Source organism: Vanacampus margaritifer, chromosome 1, assembly GCF_051991255.1.
Source record: "Vanacampus margaritifer isolate UIUO_Vmar chromosome 1, RoL_Vmar_1.0, whole genome shotgun sequence".
Classification (NCBI taxonomy): Eukaryota; Metazoa; Chordata; class Actinopteri; order Syngnathiformes; family Syngnathidae; genus Vanacampus; species Vanacampus margaritifer.
The window spans coordinates 59,818,586-59,833,439 of NC_135432.1; the positions used below are offsets into that span (position 1 = coordinate 59,818,586).

Genomic DNA, 14,854 nt, shown 5'->3' on the forward strand with positions numbered 1-14,854 from the left:
CTGAGTGAACAAGTCACAGTGACGCCCCCTCCTCAAAGCTGGTAGAAAAACCGATGGTCTATGAACGCAACAAAGCAAACACGCTTCATCCAAGACTGCTTTAGGCAAGTTTGAGTTCTAGCAAGAGAACAAATTTGTATTAATGCACCTTTAATAAAGAAGCTTTAAACCTACAACAAACAAGAAGCTTTGTTTCAACCCACGAGCTATTTTACACACACGACTTGCGAATCTCCGACATTCCATGGTGTCTTTAAAGTCACCACCTGAAAAGTCACTTTGTTCCTTTTTTGAACAAAGACAAAAACTAAAACCCTTAAATTTAGCACACTACTTAATAAAAGAGAATAAAGTCAATGTTGTGCAGTGATTACCAACTTATGAGTAAAAGTCCACCAAATACACCACAAAAGCTGCTAAAGCTACAAAAAATATTTTGAAATGTGGGCCTATTAAATTGAACATAAAATTCGAACTGTAGAGTATGAATGGCAACAGGTAGACACATAGATTAATTGAGCCTTCAGTTATTTAGTAGTAGAGCATTTAATTGTTCTGCCTGTCAGTACTGAGCTTAGAAAAAACAAGATACAAGACTAATTTGTGCGCTAAATAAGTGATACTTCCAGTGGCACAACTGATCTTCTCTGCTTCTTCCAAGCATTGAACCCATAAATTGGAAGCCACACGAACACAAACACAGTAAGTCAGAAATACATCCGATAAGGATAAAAGTTTTATTCAAGGTATGTCTTAACTTGCAAGACACCCGTTGGCAGTATGTACAACATACCTGTAATTTCCATGGAATGGAACAAACAAATATTGATTACATACACACTCGTTTACCTCTGAGAAAAGGGGGGAGGAAATAGAGAGAGAGAGAAAAAAAAACATTCCCAGCACAGGCAAAAATATTCTCAGGGAAGTGTTTTTCTTTACAGAAGTGACACCATTTAGGATTGGGTTATATACTACACACGGAACCAAGAGTTTATTCTTAAAAATAAAGTTTTAACTGTATTGTGTAACATTCAGTATCGATTAGGTGCTTATTTTTTTTGTTTCAGTGATTTAAAAAATAAAAATAAAATAAAAAATGCAAATAGCTGATGGTTGGGACAGTCATTAAAACAGAATGTTTGTCTTATTCAATCCCAAAACAAAAATGACATCAATTGTGGAGTTTTACTATAAATAAGGGCCATTTAATTTGATTCCACAAAACACTTCAAAAACACAAAATTTCAGGCATCTACACTGAATACATGGATTTTGTATAACATCACATTCTTTTGAGAGGAAAAAAATATATATTTCATACGGTAAACTATTTCCAATCGACAATTTTATCAAAGCAACTCCTCCCAATAATTGCAAGTTGTGATCTAACGCCTCGTACTTTTGTCTCCACATTCCTTGAAATTAAGGTCAGTGCGAGATTTGAAACATGGCGAGTCCTTCAAAACTGCAGAGCTGCCTCACTTTGGGGGGGGGGGGGGAGTAAAGGAGAGTGGGAGGGTCACGCTGGGACACGAGAAGAGGAGTGACAGGATGCTTAGGGAAAGGTAGAAGCATTTTATACACAATATGTAGCACCTCTCTCACGCAGTCTCCGTCTCGCCTCCTGACTGACTTAAGTAAGAAGAAGGCGGGGCTGAGTGCACGCAGCTAAGAAGAGTTTCAGGCTGGTGGGCAACAGAAATAAAACACCAAGGGAAAGAAAAAAAAAAAAGAAAAAAAGTCAGTCGAAGAGTCTAGCTGGGCTCCACGCGCAGCCTCTTCCTAGTCGGCGGCTCCTCGGGCTCCGATTCCGAGCTGGAGTCGGAGCCGCCGTCGAAGGCCGACACCGCGCTTCCTTTGCGGTTGGTGTACAGGCTGCTGTCAGAGGAGTAGTTGCTCTGCAGCTGATTGTTGTTGCCCTTTGCTTTCTCCAGAGCACGCACTGCAAATCAAAAAGCTCGGTAAATGCGGAACCCAACAGTGGAACCTTCAAGGTGGAGGGAAATCCGGACTAGAGTCAAAACTGTCGCCATCAAAAAAACTTTGTCTATACAGGCTATGTGTTAGGTAACTTTTTTTTTTTTAAATAAGTTTACTGTAATGTTAAGGTAAAAAGGGAAATGACTGTCATAACAAGTACAAAAAAAAAGTGACAATGCAGAGATGTGCGCCTGGAAGATGAGTCTCTTCATATCATTTACAACAGTGGTGACATCACAAAAACACGACGAAGTCTTATCAAGATATGACGACGTGCCTTGTGATGTCACACGATTGTCCCAATTCTGAAGTATATTTTCCTGACAATATTGATTGAACTTTGACTTCTGGAGTTTCCGCTGTTATTATTATTATTTTTTTAATTTGGTCTCCGTTGTCATCGTGTACATACATACCCTGCTGTTCCAGCAGTGCATTCTGCTTCTTTAAATCATCGATGTCTTGCTGGTGGGTGTGATTTTTTCGTCTCATGTATTGAATGTACTCAGTGGCTTTGTCAAGAATCTGTGCTCGGGAAGCCTGTTTAACAGAGCTCTGTCAGCAGACAATTTCAGAGAGACATAAGGCAATGAATGCAGTGGAAACAGTTTCAATACAGTCACAGTGTGCACTCATCTGGAAACTTTTATCAGATAACATTTACTCAAATCAATCATGTCATCAAGCTTAATTCAACTAAAACTAACATATATGTCTATAAAGTTAACATTGGTCTGTGAAACTTGAAAAGGGGTCCTCAGTTTACAACGGAGTATCGTTCTTATAGCACAAACGTAACCCTAATTTGGACAAAAGCCGTATTTCAACTAAATATTTGTATGAACAACATTTCTGGCAAATGAATAATAGTGAACCCCCACCAATAGTAAACAAAAAAAAAAGGGAGTGTAATTGATAACCATTGAGATGCGTTTATAACCTCAAAACTCTAAATATCATTACTGTTGAAAACTGAGGACCCCCGCCTGTAGATTGTGCAAAAGTATTCATATTCATGACATAATCAAAACAACATTTTCATTGTCAACAATTGTAAAGGGTACCAAAACAATCACTTTTGTGCTTTGATCTATATTTTGTACCCTAATGTTGCGGTACCGGGCAGTGTGTGCGTTTGATTTCTACGTTTAGCTACGAGAGTGAAACAGCTCTCAGTATAACAACAATAATTATAGTGGTCAGTAATGGGGCTTCCATCCACATGTTTCGAAATTTTAAGCAAATTTAGTGAGAATTTGTTATTTTGCGAATATTGAGACCAGCAGAGGAGTCAATGACGGACGCCCATTTTGCTGCCGATTGACGGAAAACTTCTTAAAATTGACAAATTTAGCACGGACGGAAGTGTGCTATTGTGTCAATGTAAATGTCAATAAATCCGGCAACCGGTCAATGACGGACGTCCCATTTTGGTGACGGATTGACGGATGCCCACCTCGAATGACGGAACCAATGACGGATGCTCATTTTGCGGCGCAATCGCAGAATGACGGATTGACGGTTCGGCTTGAAATATTGACGGATTGACGATGACGGAAGTGTCTCTCGACTGCTGACGATTATCGAATGACGGACTCTCAACGGTCATTGACGCGCCCTCTGGAGAGGAGGCTGCGCCACGAGATGACGTCATATGAGAGCGTCTCGGCTGAGTGTCAGCCTTTTTTTTTTTGCGTCCTTAATTTGAAACTGAACATGATTTCGGAATGCCGTGTTGATATTGCTGACGATATAAACTGGCTCCAACTACGAGTCAGGACAGCTACCACGCTCTGCCGGGAACAAGTCATTGTCGTCAATATATTCTTTGGTACGCTAAAGGTTTATTTTGAATTTCCCCTTCTGACCACATGCATAATCTTCCCGACGGTGCACAGCCACGCAAGTCTTTGCCGTTTTCCCACCAAGAATAAGCACTAACCTTCCCTTATTTTATTAATTTCATAAATACTTACATTTTGTCATCTCCTCAAATGTACCTTACTTTTCAATACACAGAAATTTCCACCCTTTCTAAGCGTAACATTTTTGCAAATTTTATTCCTTTTTTTTTTTTAACTTTCTCTAGCATTTCCATTCAGGTTTATTTTCACAATTCTTGAAAATTTGAATAAAAATAAGTGGATGGAAACCCACCTAGTGCTAGAAAGCAAAATAAATTAAAAATAATTTAATAAGCACAGTGAATACAGTGAGGAAAATAAGTATTTCACCCCCTGGTGATTTTGTGAGTTTGACCCTTTACAAAGAAAGGAACGGTCTATAATTTTCATGGTAGGTTCATCTTAACAGTGAGAGACAGAATATTAAAAAAAATCCCAGGAAATCACATTATATTAATTTTAAACATTTATTTGTCTTTTATTGAGGAAAATAAGTATTTCACCCCCTACCAACCAGCAAGAATTCTGGCTCCCACAGACCGGTCATGTGACCAGGAGGCACACACATTAGTCCTCTTACTTAATTGGTATTCCTAATTAAGTTCCCGTTACCTGTATAAAAACACACCTGTTCACAGAATCAATCAATGCATCAGATTCCAACCTCTCCACAATGGGCAAGACCAAAGAGCTGGCTAAGGACGTCAGGGACAAGATTGTAGACCTGCACAAGGCTGGAATGGGCTACAAGACCATTAGCAAGCAGCTGGGTGAAAAGGAGTCAACTGTTGGTGCGATAGTTAGAAAATGGAAGACACACCAATTGACCATCAATCTCCCTCGGTCTGGTGCTCCACGCAAGATCTCACCTCGTGGAGTGAACCGGATCATGAGAAAGGTGAGGAAACAACCCAGAACTACACGGCAGGAGCTTGTTGATGATATCAAGGCAGCTGGGACCACAGTCACCAAGATGACCATTGGTAACACACTACGCCGTAATGGATTGAAATCCTGTAGTGCCCGCAAGGTCCCCCTGCTCAAGAAGGCACATGTACAGGCCCGTCTGAAGTTTGCCAATGAGCACCTGGATGATTCAGAGGAGGCTTGGGAGAAAGTGCTGTGGTCAGATGAGACTAAAATCGAGCTCTTTGGCATCAACTCGACTCGCCGTGTTTGGAGGGCGAAAAAAGCTGACTTTGACCCCAAGAACACCATCCCCACCGTCAAGCATGGTGGTGGAAACATTATGTTTTGGGTCTGTTTCTCTGCTAAGGGTACAGGACGACTTCACCGGATCGAGGGGAGGATGAATGGGGCCATGTACCGGGAAATCTTGGGTGAGAACCTCCTTCCCTCAGCCAGGATATTGAAAATGGGTCGTGGATGGGTGTTTCAGCATGACAGTGACCCAAAACATACAGCAAAGGCAACAAAGGAGTGGCTCAAGAAGAAGCACATTAAGGTTATGGAGTGGCCTAGTCAGTCTCCAGACCTTAATCCTATAGAGAACTTGTGGAGGGAGCTGAAGCTTCGAGTTGCCAAGCAACAGCCTCGAAATCTTCAGGATTTGGAGAGGATCTGCAAAGAGGAGTGGGCCACAATCCCTCCTGGGATCTGCGCAAACTTGGTGACCAACTACAAGAAACGTCTGACCGCTGTGCTTGCCAACAAGGGTTTCTCCACCAAGTACTGAGTCATGTTTTGCTAGGGGGTGAAATACTTATTTTCCTCAATAAAAGACAAATAAATGTTTAAAATTAATATAATGTGATTTCCTGGGATTTTTTTTTAATATTCTGTCTCTCACTGTTAAGATGAACATACCATGAAAATTATAGACCGTTCCTTTCTTTGTAAAGGGTCAAACTCACAAAATCACCAGGGGGTGAAATACTTATTTTCCTCACTGTACATTCCAACCTGCACTGTGACAAACACTTCAAGCCTTGATAGTCCTTGAAGTCCGTTTCATCAAAAACTCAGTGAACAGAATTAACAAATGACGATGTGAATCATAAACTGGCAAAGTTATGACATAGCTTTGTAGAAAGGTGTTAAATCCCACGCGGTGAAACTTAAAAGTCAAGGTCCATTGACTGTACAGTGTGTGACTTCCGCTCATCTGTGCGGATTGTGAAGATTTTAGTGTCCTATTTGCATGTAATAACAGACTTGTCTATTGACTTTGGTGTGGGTCTGCGCTTCAAGCTTTTCCTGTTATTGGAGGCTTGTGCGTGCATGTGTGTGTGTCTGACAATACAGAATGCGTGAATATTGAGAGGACACATACATTTGCCGTTACCTTCTCTCCCTGCAGGGAAGGCACTGAGTCTCGTAAACCGTGAAAGCTGTCTTTAATGTGGTCCCTGCGTTTGCGCTCCAGCGCGTTGTGGTGTGCTCGCTTGTCTGCCTGCAACAAGGAAGGAAGCGTTAACTCGTATCTTTGTGTGAACCGAGTTTGCATATGACATCAGCTGGCAAAAACCAACAGCGCAAGTTGAATGATAAGGATATTTTTGCAATGTTTTAGCACTTGCATGGAATGCTGACATTGCACACGCAACTTAAATTTCAGCTTACCCATCTATGTTTGTACTGCTGATTACTAAAGAATGGGGGGGGGGGGCTAGAAAAAAACAACATTTTTCTGACAAAAGAGAGCCTACGCTGTTTTCATCAGATTTGGTGCTACTTGGTAATGCTAAAATTGACATCAAATTGACCTCAGGCTCACATTGCGACCATCATGTAGAGCAGAGGTGGGCATCGAGGGCCAGAGTCCTGCAGGTTTTGCAGGTTGCCTTTCTCCAACACAGCTGATATATGATCAGCTCATCAGCAAGCTCTGCATAAGCCTGATAATGAGCCTGTTGATTGGAAACAGCTTGCGTTGGAAGTGAGAAACCTCCAAAACCTGCAGGACTACGGCCCTCGAGGACCGAGATTGCCCACCTCTGATGTAGAGGAAACTTGTAGTTTGGATTTGAAAAATCTCTTTTCTGAGACTGGTCCACACAACTTGTGCATGCTTTTTGTGACATGTCTGTCTGGTGGTGTACCATGAGATTTTGCACGATATAAAATATACAACTTTACTCAATAATGGTTGGGAATCACTGCTCAAAAGATATTTCACGTCAAGGGATGAAGGCTTGGCAGGTCTGCAAGCAGTGTGTGGCTTTATGAGCAGCAGCTTAAACAAGTGGGGGGGGGGATGGGGAATCCATGACATCCACAGAGGGATAACCTGATTGTGGATGTCAGACCATTTCACATGCATAGTGCATTAATCATGTCACCGTTAAAAACATCATGGAATTAAAAATGGTGATGCAGTATTTTGACAGGTTTGCACTAAATAGTACTGTTGCATTGGTAACGAATGGGGATGGAAATGCACACAAATGTCATTAAAAGATCACATCATCACAGTTGCTTCTGGAGTAAAATTGACGTCTCAGACCACTAACCGACAATCTATCAACTAACAATTAGGAGCACGGGTTCGCAATATACGCCAATAATTCGACGGGATGCGTCTCCCACACGCCATGTCTGTTTTTAAGCCCCTGCAGCGCTAGGTTAGCAATGTGGGTCACTGCATATTGCTCGAAATATTGTTCTTCCGATTGAGTATTAAATGAAGCCGGGCTTTTTTTCTTTTTTTTTTAAGCCTGTTCGGTCGGTATGAAGTAATACCTCGAGTGACGTAATAAAGAGCTAAGAAAGTGAACCCTCTCAGATGGCCTGACCTTGCTCTCGAGATTAGTTGTGCATTGAATGTTCTACCGAGTGACCTATGTTGTGTGTGCAGTTTTTGATAGTTGAAGCGTTATTTTCGAAAATAATTAATTATAATCGCCGAATAAGGCACTGACTGAGCAGATTGGTTGACACTGTACTGCGAAGGGGACGAGCAAAAGCCAAACAAATTTCAATTAAAGCTCCCAATCGACGCCACCACTACACCTTGTGGAATGTTCGCCATTTTACTAACACGCCAAACAAGTTAGCACTCCAAATACGAGTCCCCCCGAAGAAATAATATTCGAAAATCGTTATCTTACCCTACTTGCTAACCTGGCTAACTCTGATAGCTCCGAGCAGAATACGGCGATAAAGTTGCTGTCTAGCTAGCTGCCTTTTAAGGGGGGGGAAACTGAGGCACATACATCGCTGTCGACTTCGATGTCATCGTTTTCGCTCATTCTTCGGTAAAGGGGGTATGCGAAAAGAAAACAAGCAGCTGTCAAAACAAAAGCGGCAGCGAGCGGAGGCAAAATAAAAAATCTTGCGTGAAGCTCTGCTTACAGCAGAGACATGACGATGAACGGTTACTTTACACGTGATTCGCCTACACATGGATCAGAAAACAGACATTGCGCATGCGCGGGCAAAACGATGGACTCCTGGGTAAAGTAGTTTACTCGGAAACACTTACCCGTTAGGAGGCGTCGCTATATCGCGTTTTTAAACTACATTACCCACAGCCCCATGGGGTTGGACGTGCCCACTGATGTCCACCCTTATCTCCCCATCAGTTTTACAAGCTGCAAATGCAGCTACCTCGGGACATTTATGATTACATTCATCCTAAAATTACGCACTATCAACATCTAGTCGTCAAACTTGAATTAGATAAGTATAAATAACGGAAAATATAAACAGTCATATTTGATAAATAGGCCCCTTAGAAGTCGTCACCCAGTACAAGACCACTGGGGCAAATTGTGGCTTGTTTGGCACAATAACACGGCTCGTCTCTATGATTATGAGACCAGATGGTGTCCTAGCTCACTTTGAATTGCCCTCCCCCACTCACCATCATAGGCTCCATGGGACCTTTCGATAGCAGCTTCAGTTCATTCATATATAATATATGGCACAAGAGCATCTACACATAACAAACGGTCATGGTTTACTTTGCAGTGCACACACGCTGAATATCACAAAAATCACAGGAGCATTTGGTGCCTGGGCCTTTGGTGTGGACTTACCCTCTCAAAATACCACAACTGTCACTTAGCAATTCCTGAAACAATTGCACACAAAAATGCAATGTAATGGCATGCAACTGTCACATAATTCATCTGGAGAAGTTCAAAATCAACCTTTTTTTTCTCAAAACATGAGAAAAATTTACAATTTAAATAAAATATAACATACTCGTAGGAGATGCCAAATCATGATAGATGTGTTTTTACTTGTTGAAGTTGACTGGAACAAGTTTTGTTATGACCAATCAGAGGATGTAAAATCCCCGTGAGGTTGAATCTGAAATTTGATTGGTTAAAAAAAACAGTCTCAGTTTAAGCTACATCAGCCAACATGACTGATTCTGATGGCCTTGAGCAGATTACATTGACATGACAATTTAAATTTGGACCAAAAATCCACATACAGCACTAGAAGGAGTGCAACGAAGAGAAATGCTAGGAAATGGAGAGAAGAAGATAATAATAATAAGAAACCCTCAAAGTCAAACTTTGCGTTTTCTTTGTCTTTTCTCTTTTTTTTATGTCAACAAGGAAATGAACCAATATCCATAATTTGGGAGGCATTGAAATTGTGGTCTCTTTATCTTGTGCCTAATCTCCACCATACTAGTAGAGATTAGGCAGCCACCACATTAGAGCTCTTTAGTCCTTTGTGAGTGGTAATAATGTGTTTGTTTACAGAAAGCATTCCGTTCAAAAGACAAAGAGGATGTCTTCTGCCAAGTCCTACAGTACACAGTAACTGCATAGTTGCGTAACATCAAATGGGCCTCTGTTTGCACTTGCACCTCTTGCAGCCCAATATGAATGCAAGGCCTTTTAGGGGTACATCTCATTAGATTGCGTCATTCCACATTGCCCAACTAGTGCTAAACCGTCTGATTAACAGGAAATCAAGGCAGGAGCCTCATGCAGAGTTTTTGAAGAAGGTCACTACTACAATGGAATTTCATGAAATTCTCCGTAGAAGGGACAAAAACAAACCTAGCTGCTTACGGTTGTAGCGCTTGAAAAAGGAGGTTTGTTTTTCTCTGCAGTCTGCAGCAGCGCCACCATGTTGCCATGGAGCCTCATGACACAGAAGGGAGGGTTCCAGTCTGGCCTCAAAAGAAAAGGAGCTGACGGGGGAATGTGTGTAGGGATGCAAACCAGAAAGTTTGAAGCTTGGATTAGTTGGAAGGTAAGAAATATGTCCAATACTTATTTTATCATTGAGTAATATTCAGATTAATTGATATTGTTATTTATTTTAAGTAATTAAAAAAAAGCTAAGAATTTTTATTTATTTATTTACGTGTTAATTTCAAAGCAAATAATTAAACCCATGGTGTGCTTTGGGATAAACCTTTCTGTTTCAGTGGGAAGCAATGTGAATAATAAGGCAACAATTTATTATTATTATTTTTTTTAAGTTCACAAAAGTGATATGTGATTCAATGATAACTAATCCTTTGTGTCTTAGAATTCAATTGTGTGGCATTTTAATCCCAATTAAGCTTCTGTGATAGAATGCTGTAGACATTTTAACACAAATGCACCCTTCTGAAGGTTGTTTAAAGTTTCTGCGAACACGTTCACGTAGCATTTACAAATGATTTACAGCTGAGCAAAAGGAAATATAAAAAATCATTCATTAATGCTAAACTATGCTACCAAATACCTATGATTAATGTCTTTTCGGGAATTTTTAGTATAAGTTTCACCGTACATTCGCTACAAATTTTGGTAAGCTACTTTTAATTTCTCTACTTTATTTTTAATGCTTTTAATATGTACCTTTAATTAGTTAACTTGTACATGAAATGTGCTGCCTTGCCTATTGCATATCAGTTTCATGTAATGCACACATAGTTTTAAATTGAGGAAATAAACTATAAAACTAAATTGAGAGTGAGAACACTATAACCTGATCTCCTTTGAGTCGCTGTTATTCATTAGCACAAATAAATATTTACAAATATTGTATCCAATTTCAACATTTAAAGTGATGGACGTCAAACTGTAATCTGGTTTCTATTACATTATACAAGGTTTAGATAAATTGTCAAATTTTAATAACTACTGTACAGTGTTGTGGGAGTTGCACCATTCAAAAATCAGAGGTAGATTAGGAAAAGGTGAAACTAAAATTTCCATTTGTAGCATGGAAGACTAGAGGTCAGCATGTCTGCCTCCCATTTAGAAAGTTTGGAGTTCGAATCTATGCCTCGGCCTTCCTTGCGGAATTTGAATGCTTTCCTTGTGCTTGTGTGGGTTTTCTTTGGGTACTCCAGTTTACAGTTTCATTCCAAAAACATGTATGTTTGGTTCATTGAAAACTCTAAATTGTCCAGAATTGTTTTTCTACTTATACGTACCCTGCGATTGGCTGGTGACTAGTCTAGGATGTATGTATGTAATATGGCCCAAAGTCAGCTGTATTAGTTCCAGTTCGCCCGCAACACTGAGCTGAACTGAACTGAGCTCTTTAAGAAAATGGCTGGATGACAGATTACAATTAGTAATATAAAAAAGAAGGGGCCCTCAAACAGAACCTTGGGGAACACCGGAGGTAAAATAACTCAGTGGTCTTGCAGCAATTCTCGAAAAGTTAAGATACAATGACAGCTTAAAAGGTGTGCTTATTACTTTTTCCCTGTTCATTGTGAAACTATGTGCAAACTCCAATGAAGTAACATTTCGTTTGCTTTGTGTCAGGTGAATCCCACACAGTATACGAAGCATTCAGATGAGCTCTACGATGAATGTGACCGACATCTACAATGAAGGGAACATGTCGGCCAATGGGAGCACGGGCATTCTGAACATACCGCCGTCACTCAACAATGCCATCAACACCTTCACCGTCATCATCCTCTTCATCACCATGATATCCCTCGGGTGCACCATGGAGATTTCCAAAATCAAGAGCCATCTGCTCAAACCCAAGGGAGTAGTCATCGCCATGGTGACCCAGTTCGGCATCATGCCCTTGACTGCGTTCACACTTGCCAAAGCACTGAAGATGGATTCTGTCAAGGCGGTGACTGTGCTCATATGTGGCTGCTGCCCCGGAGGAAACCTGTCTAACATCTTCACATTGGCCCTAAAGGGTGACATGAACCTCAGGTATGCAAATCATCATTCAACCTACAGATATACAAAGGTAGCAAGGGTAAACCCCAATATAGAGGCTCTGGGCCAGCTCGGGTTCCTTCCCTGCCAGAGAGGATACATTCCATGCCCCTAGCTTCTGTAGCCGTGGATCGGACCGCCGAGGTCCCTGCCTTTGGTTGCTGCCCAGTGCACAAGAACTCTTTTGGCCCCTCCCACAAGTGGTGAGACCATGGGAAGGGGTTGTGACGAGCTAGGTCCCAGAGGCCATGAGATGCTCACCTCCATATGTAAAAACATAAATTTTCTATATGTCCCTTTGAAAAAATCTTCTTTGTTTTCTCCTGTAGTATTGTGATGACCACATGCTCCTGCATTGCAGCTCTGGGTCTGATGCCCCTGCTGCTTTTGATCTACTGTCAAGGGTTCAGCGGCCTGGAGAACGCAGTGCCCTACATGGGCATCCTCAGCGCTCTCACCTTCACCTTAGTGCCCTGCGGCATGGGGGTCTTGCTCAATCACTACAAACCAAAATATACACCGGTGGTTCTGAAAGTAAGGTCACTTTTTTCCCCCCATTTGTTTGTCTAGCAAAACTTTCCCAGACCCGAAGTTTTTGTCGACTGCATGTCATTTGTTTTTATCAATGAGTGTTATCTATTCAAATGGAAAAATTGAGCAACAGGAAGTTCTCAAAGAACAAATCATCCCCACATGCTGTCAGATAATTAAAGCCATGTTTGCAAACAGGAACATTTTCCTCCTACCTTGCTTTCAGTCCAGTCATAGATTTGCATGAACCAGGAATTATTAACCTTTTTTTCTGTCCAGTTACCTCCTTTAGAGATGAACTCTTATCCAAGGACCCATGACTCCACGCCATATAATTTTAACAGCAATTAAGCATTTAAATGACATAAACTGCTTCCTTTTGTCAACAGTCCGGCCTGAGCATTCTGATCATCTCCAGCATCATTGTGTTCTCTTTGTCCGGGGTGGCGGTCAAAGACATGCTGTGGATGATCCTGACCACCGACGTTATTGCCGTGGCGGTTCTGATGCCCCTCATAGGCTTCATACTGGGTTACATCATGTCTGCCATATGCAGACTCAGCCCAAAGTAAGTTTGGCAGATGCTTGATTGTCAACGTACACACAAGAAAACTCACTGGGTAGCTATGGACCTTGAGCACATTGGGTTACTTTGACCCAGCAGTTTGGGTTGAAGATTTGATTAGAGTGGGCTGAAGGAAGCTGAGTGACTTGCTGTGGTGACCCGACAGGGGAAAGCTACTTCTTAAAAATGTTGGTAATAAAATGGCTATTATTTTTAACCCTACCTATACTGATAACCTGGTAACCAATTTCTTGGTGGCTTTAACTCATCAGTGTGGGTATACGCTTAAAACTGCTGGGTCAAAAACGACCTGATAATGTTTGATCCAACCGAGTGGATTGTTTTGTACAAAACCCAATTTTCTGTACAAAACAACCCAAAATTGGGTTAGCGAGTCGGTCCAATTTTTGACCTAGCAGTTTTAAGGGCGTAGTTTTTACCCCTTATATAATCAAATTATTGACCCAAAATGCTGGGTCAAATCCTTAACCCAATCCACTGGGTCGGTACAAATAACCCAGCATTGGCTCGGTCCCTTTTTGGCCCAGCACTGGGTTAGTTATTGCACCCAATTTAATTACTTTTGATTCTGATTTTGTTCTTTTTTTCTGAGTCAGATTTGACTAGTCAAAAGTTGCTATCAAAGGTGGTTGAATCATCCTTACAACTACCAGGTCAAAAATTTGACCAAAATTGGGTTGTTTTGTACAAAAAAAGGGCACAATATTTAGGGGTTGTTTCGAGCAAAAAATTGGGTTGTTCTGTGCAAAACAACTCAGACTATTGGGTCAAATTGACCCAAGTTAGCGGTCGGTCCAATTTTTGACCCAAATTGGGTTGGTTTTGACCCAGCAGTTTTAAGCTTGTCCTTATGAACAATACTGTTCAAGTTGTTGTACTTTGTATCATACTAAGCACTAAGCACGATCAATCTTTCTGTACTGAATCCAGATGCTGCAGGACCGTCTCCGTGGAAACAGGCTGTCAGAACATCCAGCTGTGTTTGACCATCTTGAAGGTGGCCTTTCCTCCAGAGGTGATCGGGCCCATGTTCCTCTTCCCTTTGCTTTACTACACATCCCAGTGCGCCGAGGCTCTTCTCCTGACTGTGTGCTTCAGATGTTACCAAATGGTCAAGTCGCCAGCTGAGGGTAAATGTGACAGCTGCGTGTGAGCTTTTGTTGGGGGATTTAAGGGAAGAGCAGCGTGCTTGCAGTTCGAGAAATCAGCCTTTTTTTTGGTTTGATAATATTGCCGCATTTTTATTTGACAGAAACAAGAATCAATACGAATGTCAACGCGAAACAAGAGGAGCAGGTGAAACTGCCTCAGTGTCTGAGAAGCTTGGAGGAAAATAGCAAAACATGATGACATCATGGACTTCACTGGATCACGCTAAAGGCTGCTGAATCTGGAAAGTATTTATTTTCTTCTTTTTATTTCCTACATTTTGTCATACTACAGCAATACTCCAAAATGGAATAGAGTAAACCCCAGAATTTGCGGTCTCGCTTTTTTTGCAAACTTTCTGTGCAGTTAATAACTTGTTCTAACGCCTGTTTATTTTGGGTGTAATTCCACTCTTGCCCACTAGATGGCGGTACACTATTTAATTTGACACAACATTTTATTTTGGAAGAAGACAGGAGTTAGTATTTCAGCACAGCCTAGTTTTTGTTAAATATTATTGAATATCATCCTATGTAATCCTGCTTTTAACACCTACAGAAAATGACAGCATTAGGTTAATTTTATGA

The 14,854-nt window shown here is 41.2% G+C and overlaps 2 protein-coding genes across 9 annotated transcripts; one reads left to right on the forward strand and one right to left on the reverse strand.

Moving 5' to 3' along the window:
* Positions 1–714: 714 nt before the first annotated feature.
* Positions 715–8,278, reverse strand: LOC144044233 (protein max-like). 8 transcript variants are annotated; one of them, XM_077558571.1, is made up of 4 exons: positions 8,063–8,278; positions 6,193–6,300; positions 2,400–2,523; positions 715–1,945 (listed from the first exon to the last, which is right to left on the reverse strand). In XM_077558571.1, the coding sequence occupies exons 1-4, from the start codon at positions 8,096–8,098 to the stop codon at positions 1,758–1,760; spliced, it is 456 nt and encodes a 151-aa protein (XP_077414697.1). In that variant the 5' UTR covers positions 8,099–8,278; the 3' UTR covers positions 715–1,757. The 8 variants fall into 8 exon arrangements, with proteins under 8 accessions (XP_077414697.1, XP_077414686.1, XP_077414659.1 ...); XM_077558560.1 differs by having other exon boundaries at positions 6,181–6,300; XM_077558533.1 differs by having other exon boundaries at positions 2,400–2,538; positions 6,181–6,300; positions 8,063–8,277.
* Positions 8,279–9,767: 1,489 nt separating this feature from the next.
* On the forward strand, positions 9,768–14,687 carry LOC144044277 (hepatic sodium/bile acid cotransporter-like). Its single transcript, XM_077558605.1, has 6 exons — positions 9,768–10,067; positions 11,585–11,995; positions 12,331–12,535; positions 12,922–13,100; positions 14,049–14,248; positions 14,371–14,687. The coding sequence occupies exons 2-6, from the start codon at positions 11,616–11,618 to the stop codon at positions 14,463–14,465; spliced, it is 1,059 nt and encodes a 352-aa protein (XP_077414731.1). The 5' UTR covers positions 9,768–10,067; positions 11,585–11,615; the 3' UTR covers positions 14,466–14,687.
* Positions 14,688–14,854: the final 167 nt, after the last annotated feature.

Coding starts and splice junctions, on each gene's coding strand:
- LOC144044233 (XM_077558508.1), bottom strand. CDS start 6,533: ATGTTGTTTTTTTCTAGCCCCCCCCCCCCATTCTTTAGTAATCAGCAG. Junction 2,539..6,180: donor GAGAGAAGGTAACGGCAAAT/GTATGTGTCCTC, acceptor GTCTGCTGACAG/AGCTCTGTTAAACAGGCTTC. Junction 1,946..2,399: donor TGCACTGCTGGAACAGCAGG/GTATGTATGTAC, acceptor TTTGATTTGCAG/TGCGTGCTCTGGAGAAAGCA.
- LOC144044277 (XM_077558605.1), top strand. CDS start 11,616: ATGAGCTCTACGATGAATGTGACCGACATCTACAATGAAGGGAACATG. Junction 11,996..12,330: donor AAGGGTGACATGAACCTCAG/GTATGCAAATCA, acceptor TTTCTCCTGTAG/TATTGTGATGACCACATGCT. Junction 13,101..14,048: donor ATATGCAGACTCAGCCCAAA/GTAAGTTTGGCA, acceptor TACTGAATCCAG/ATGCTGCAGGACCGTCTCCG.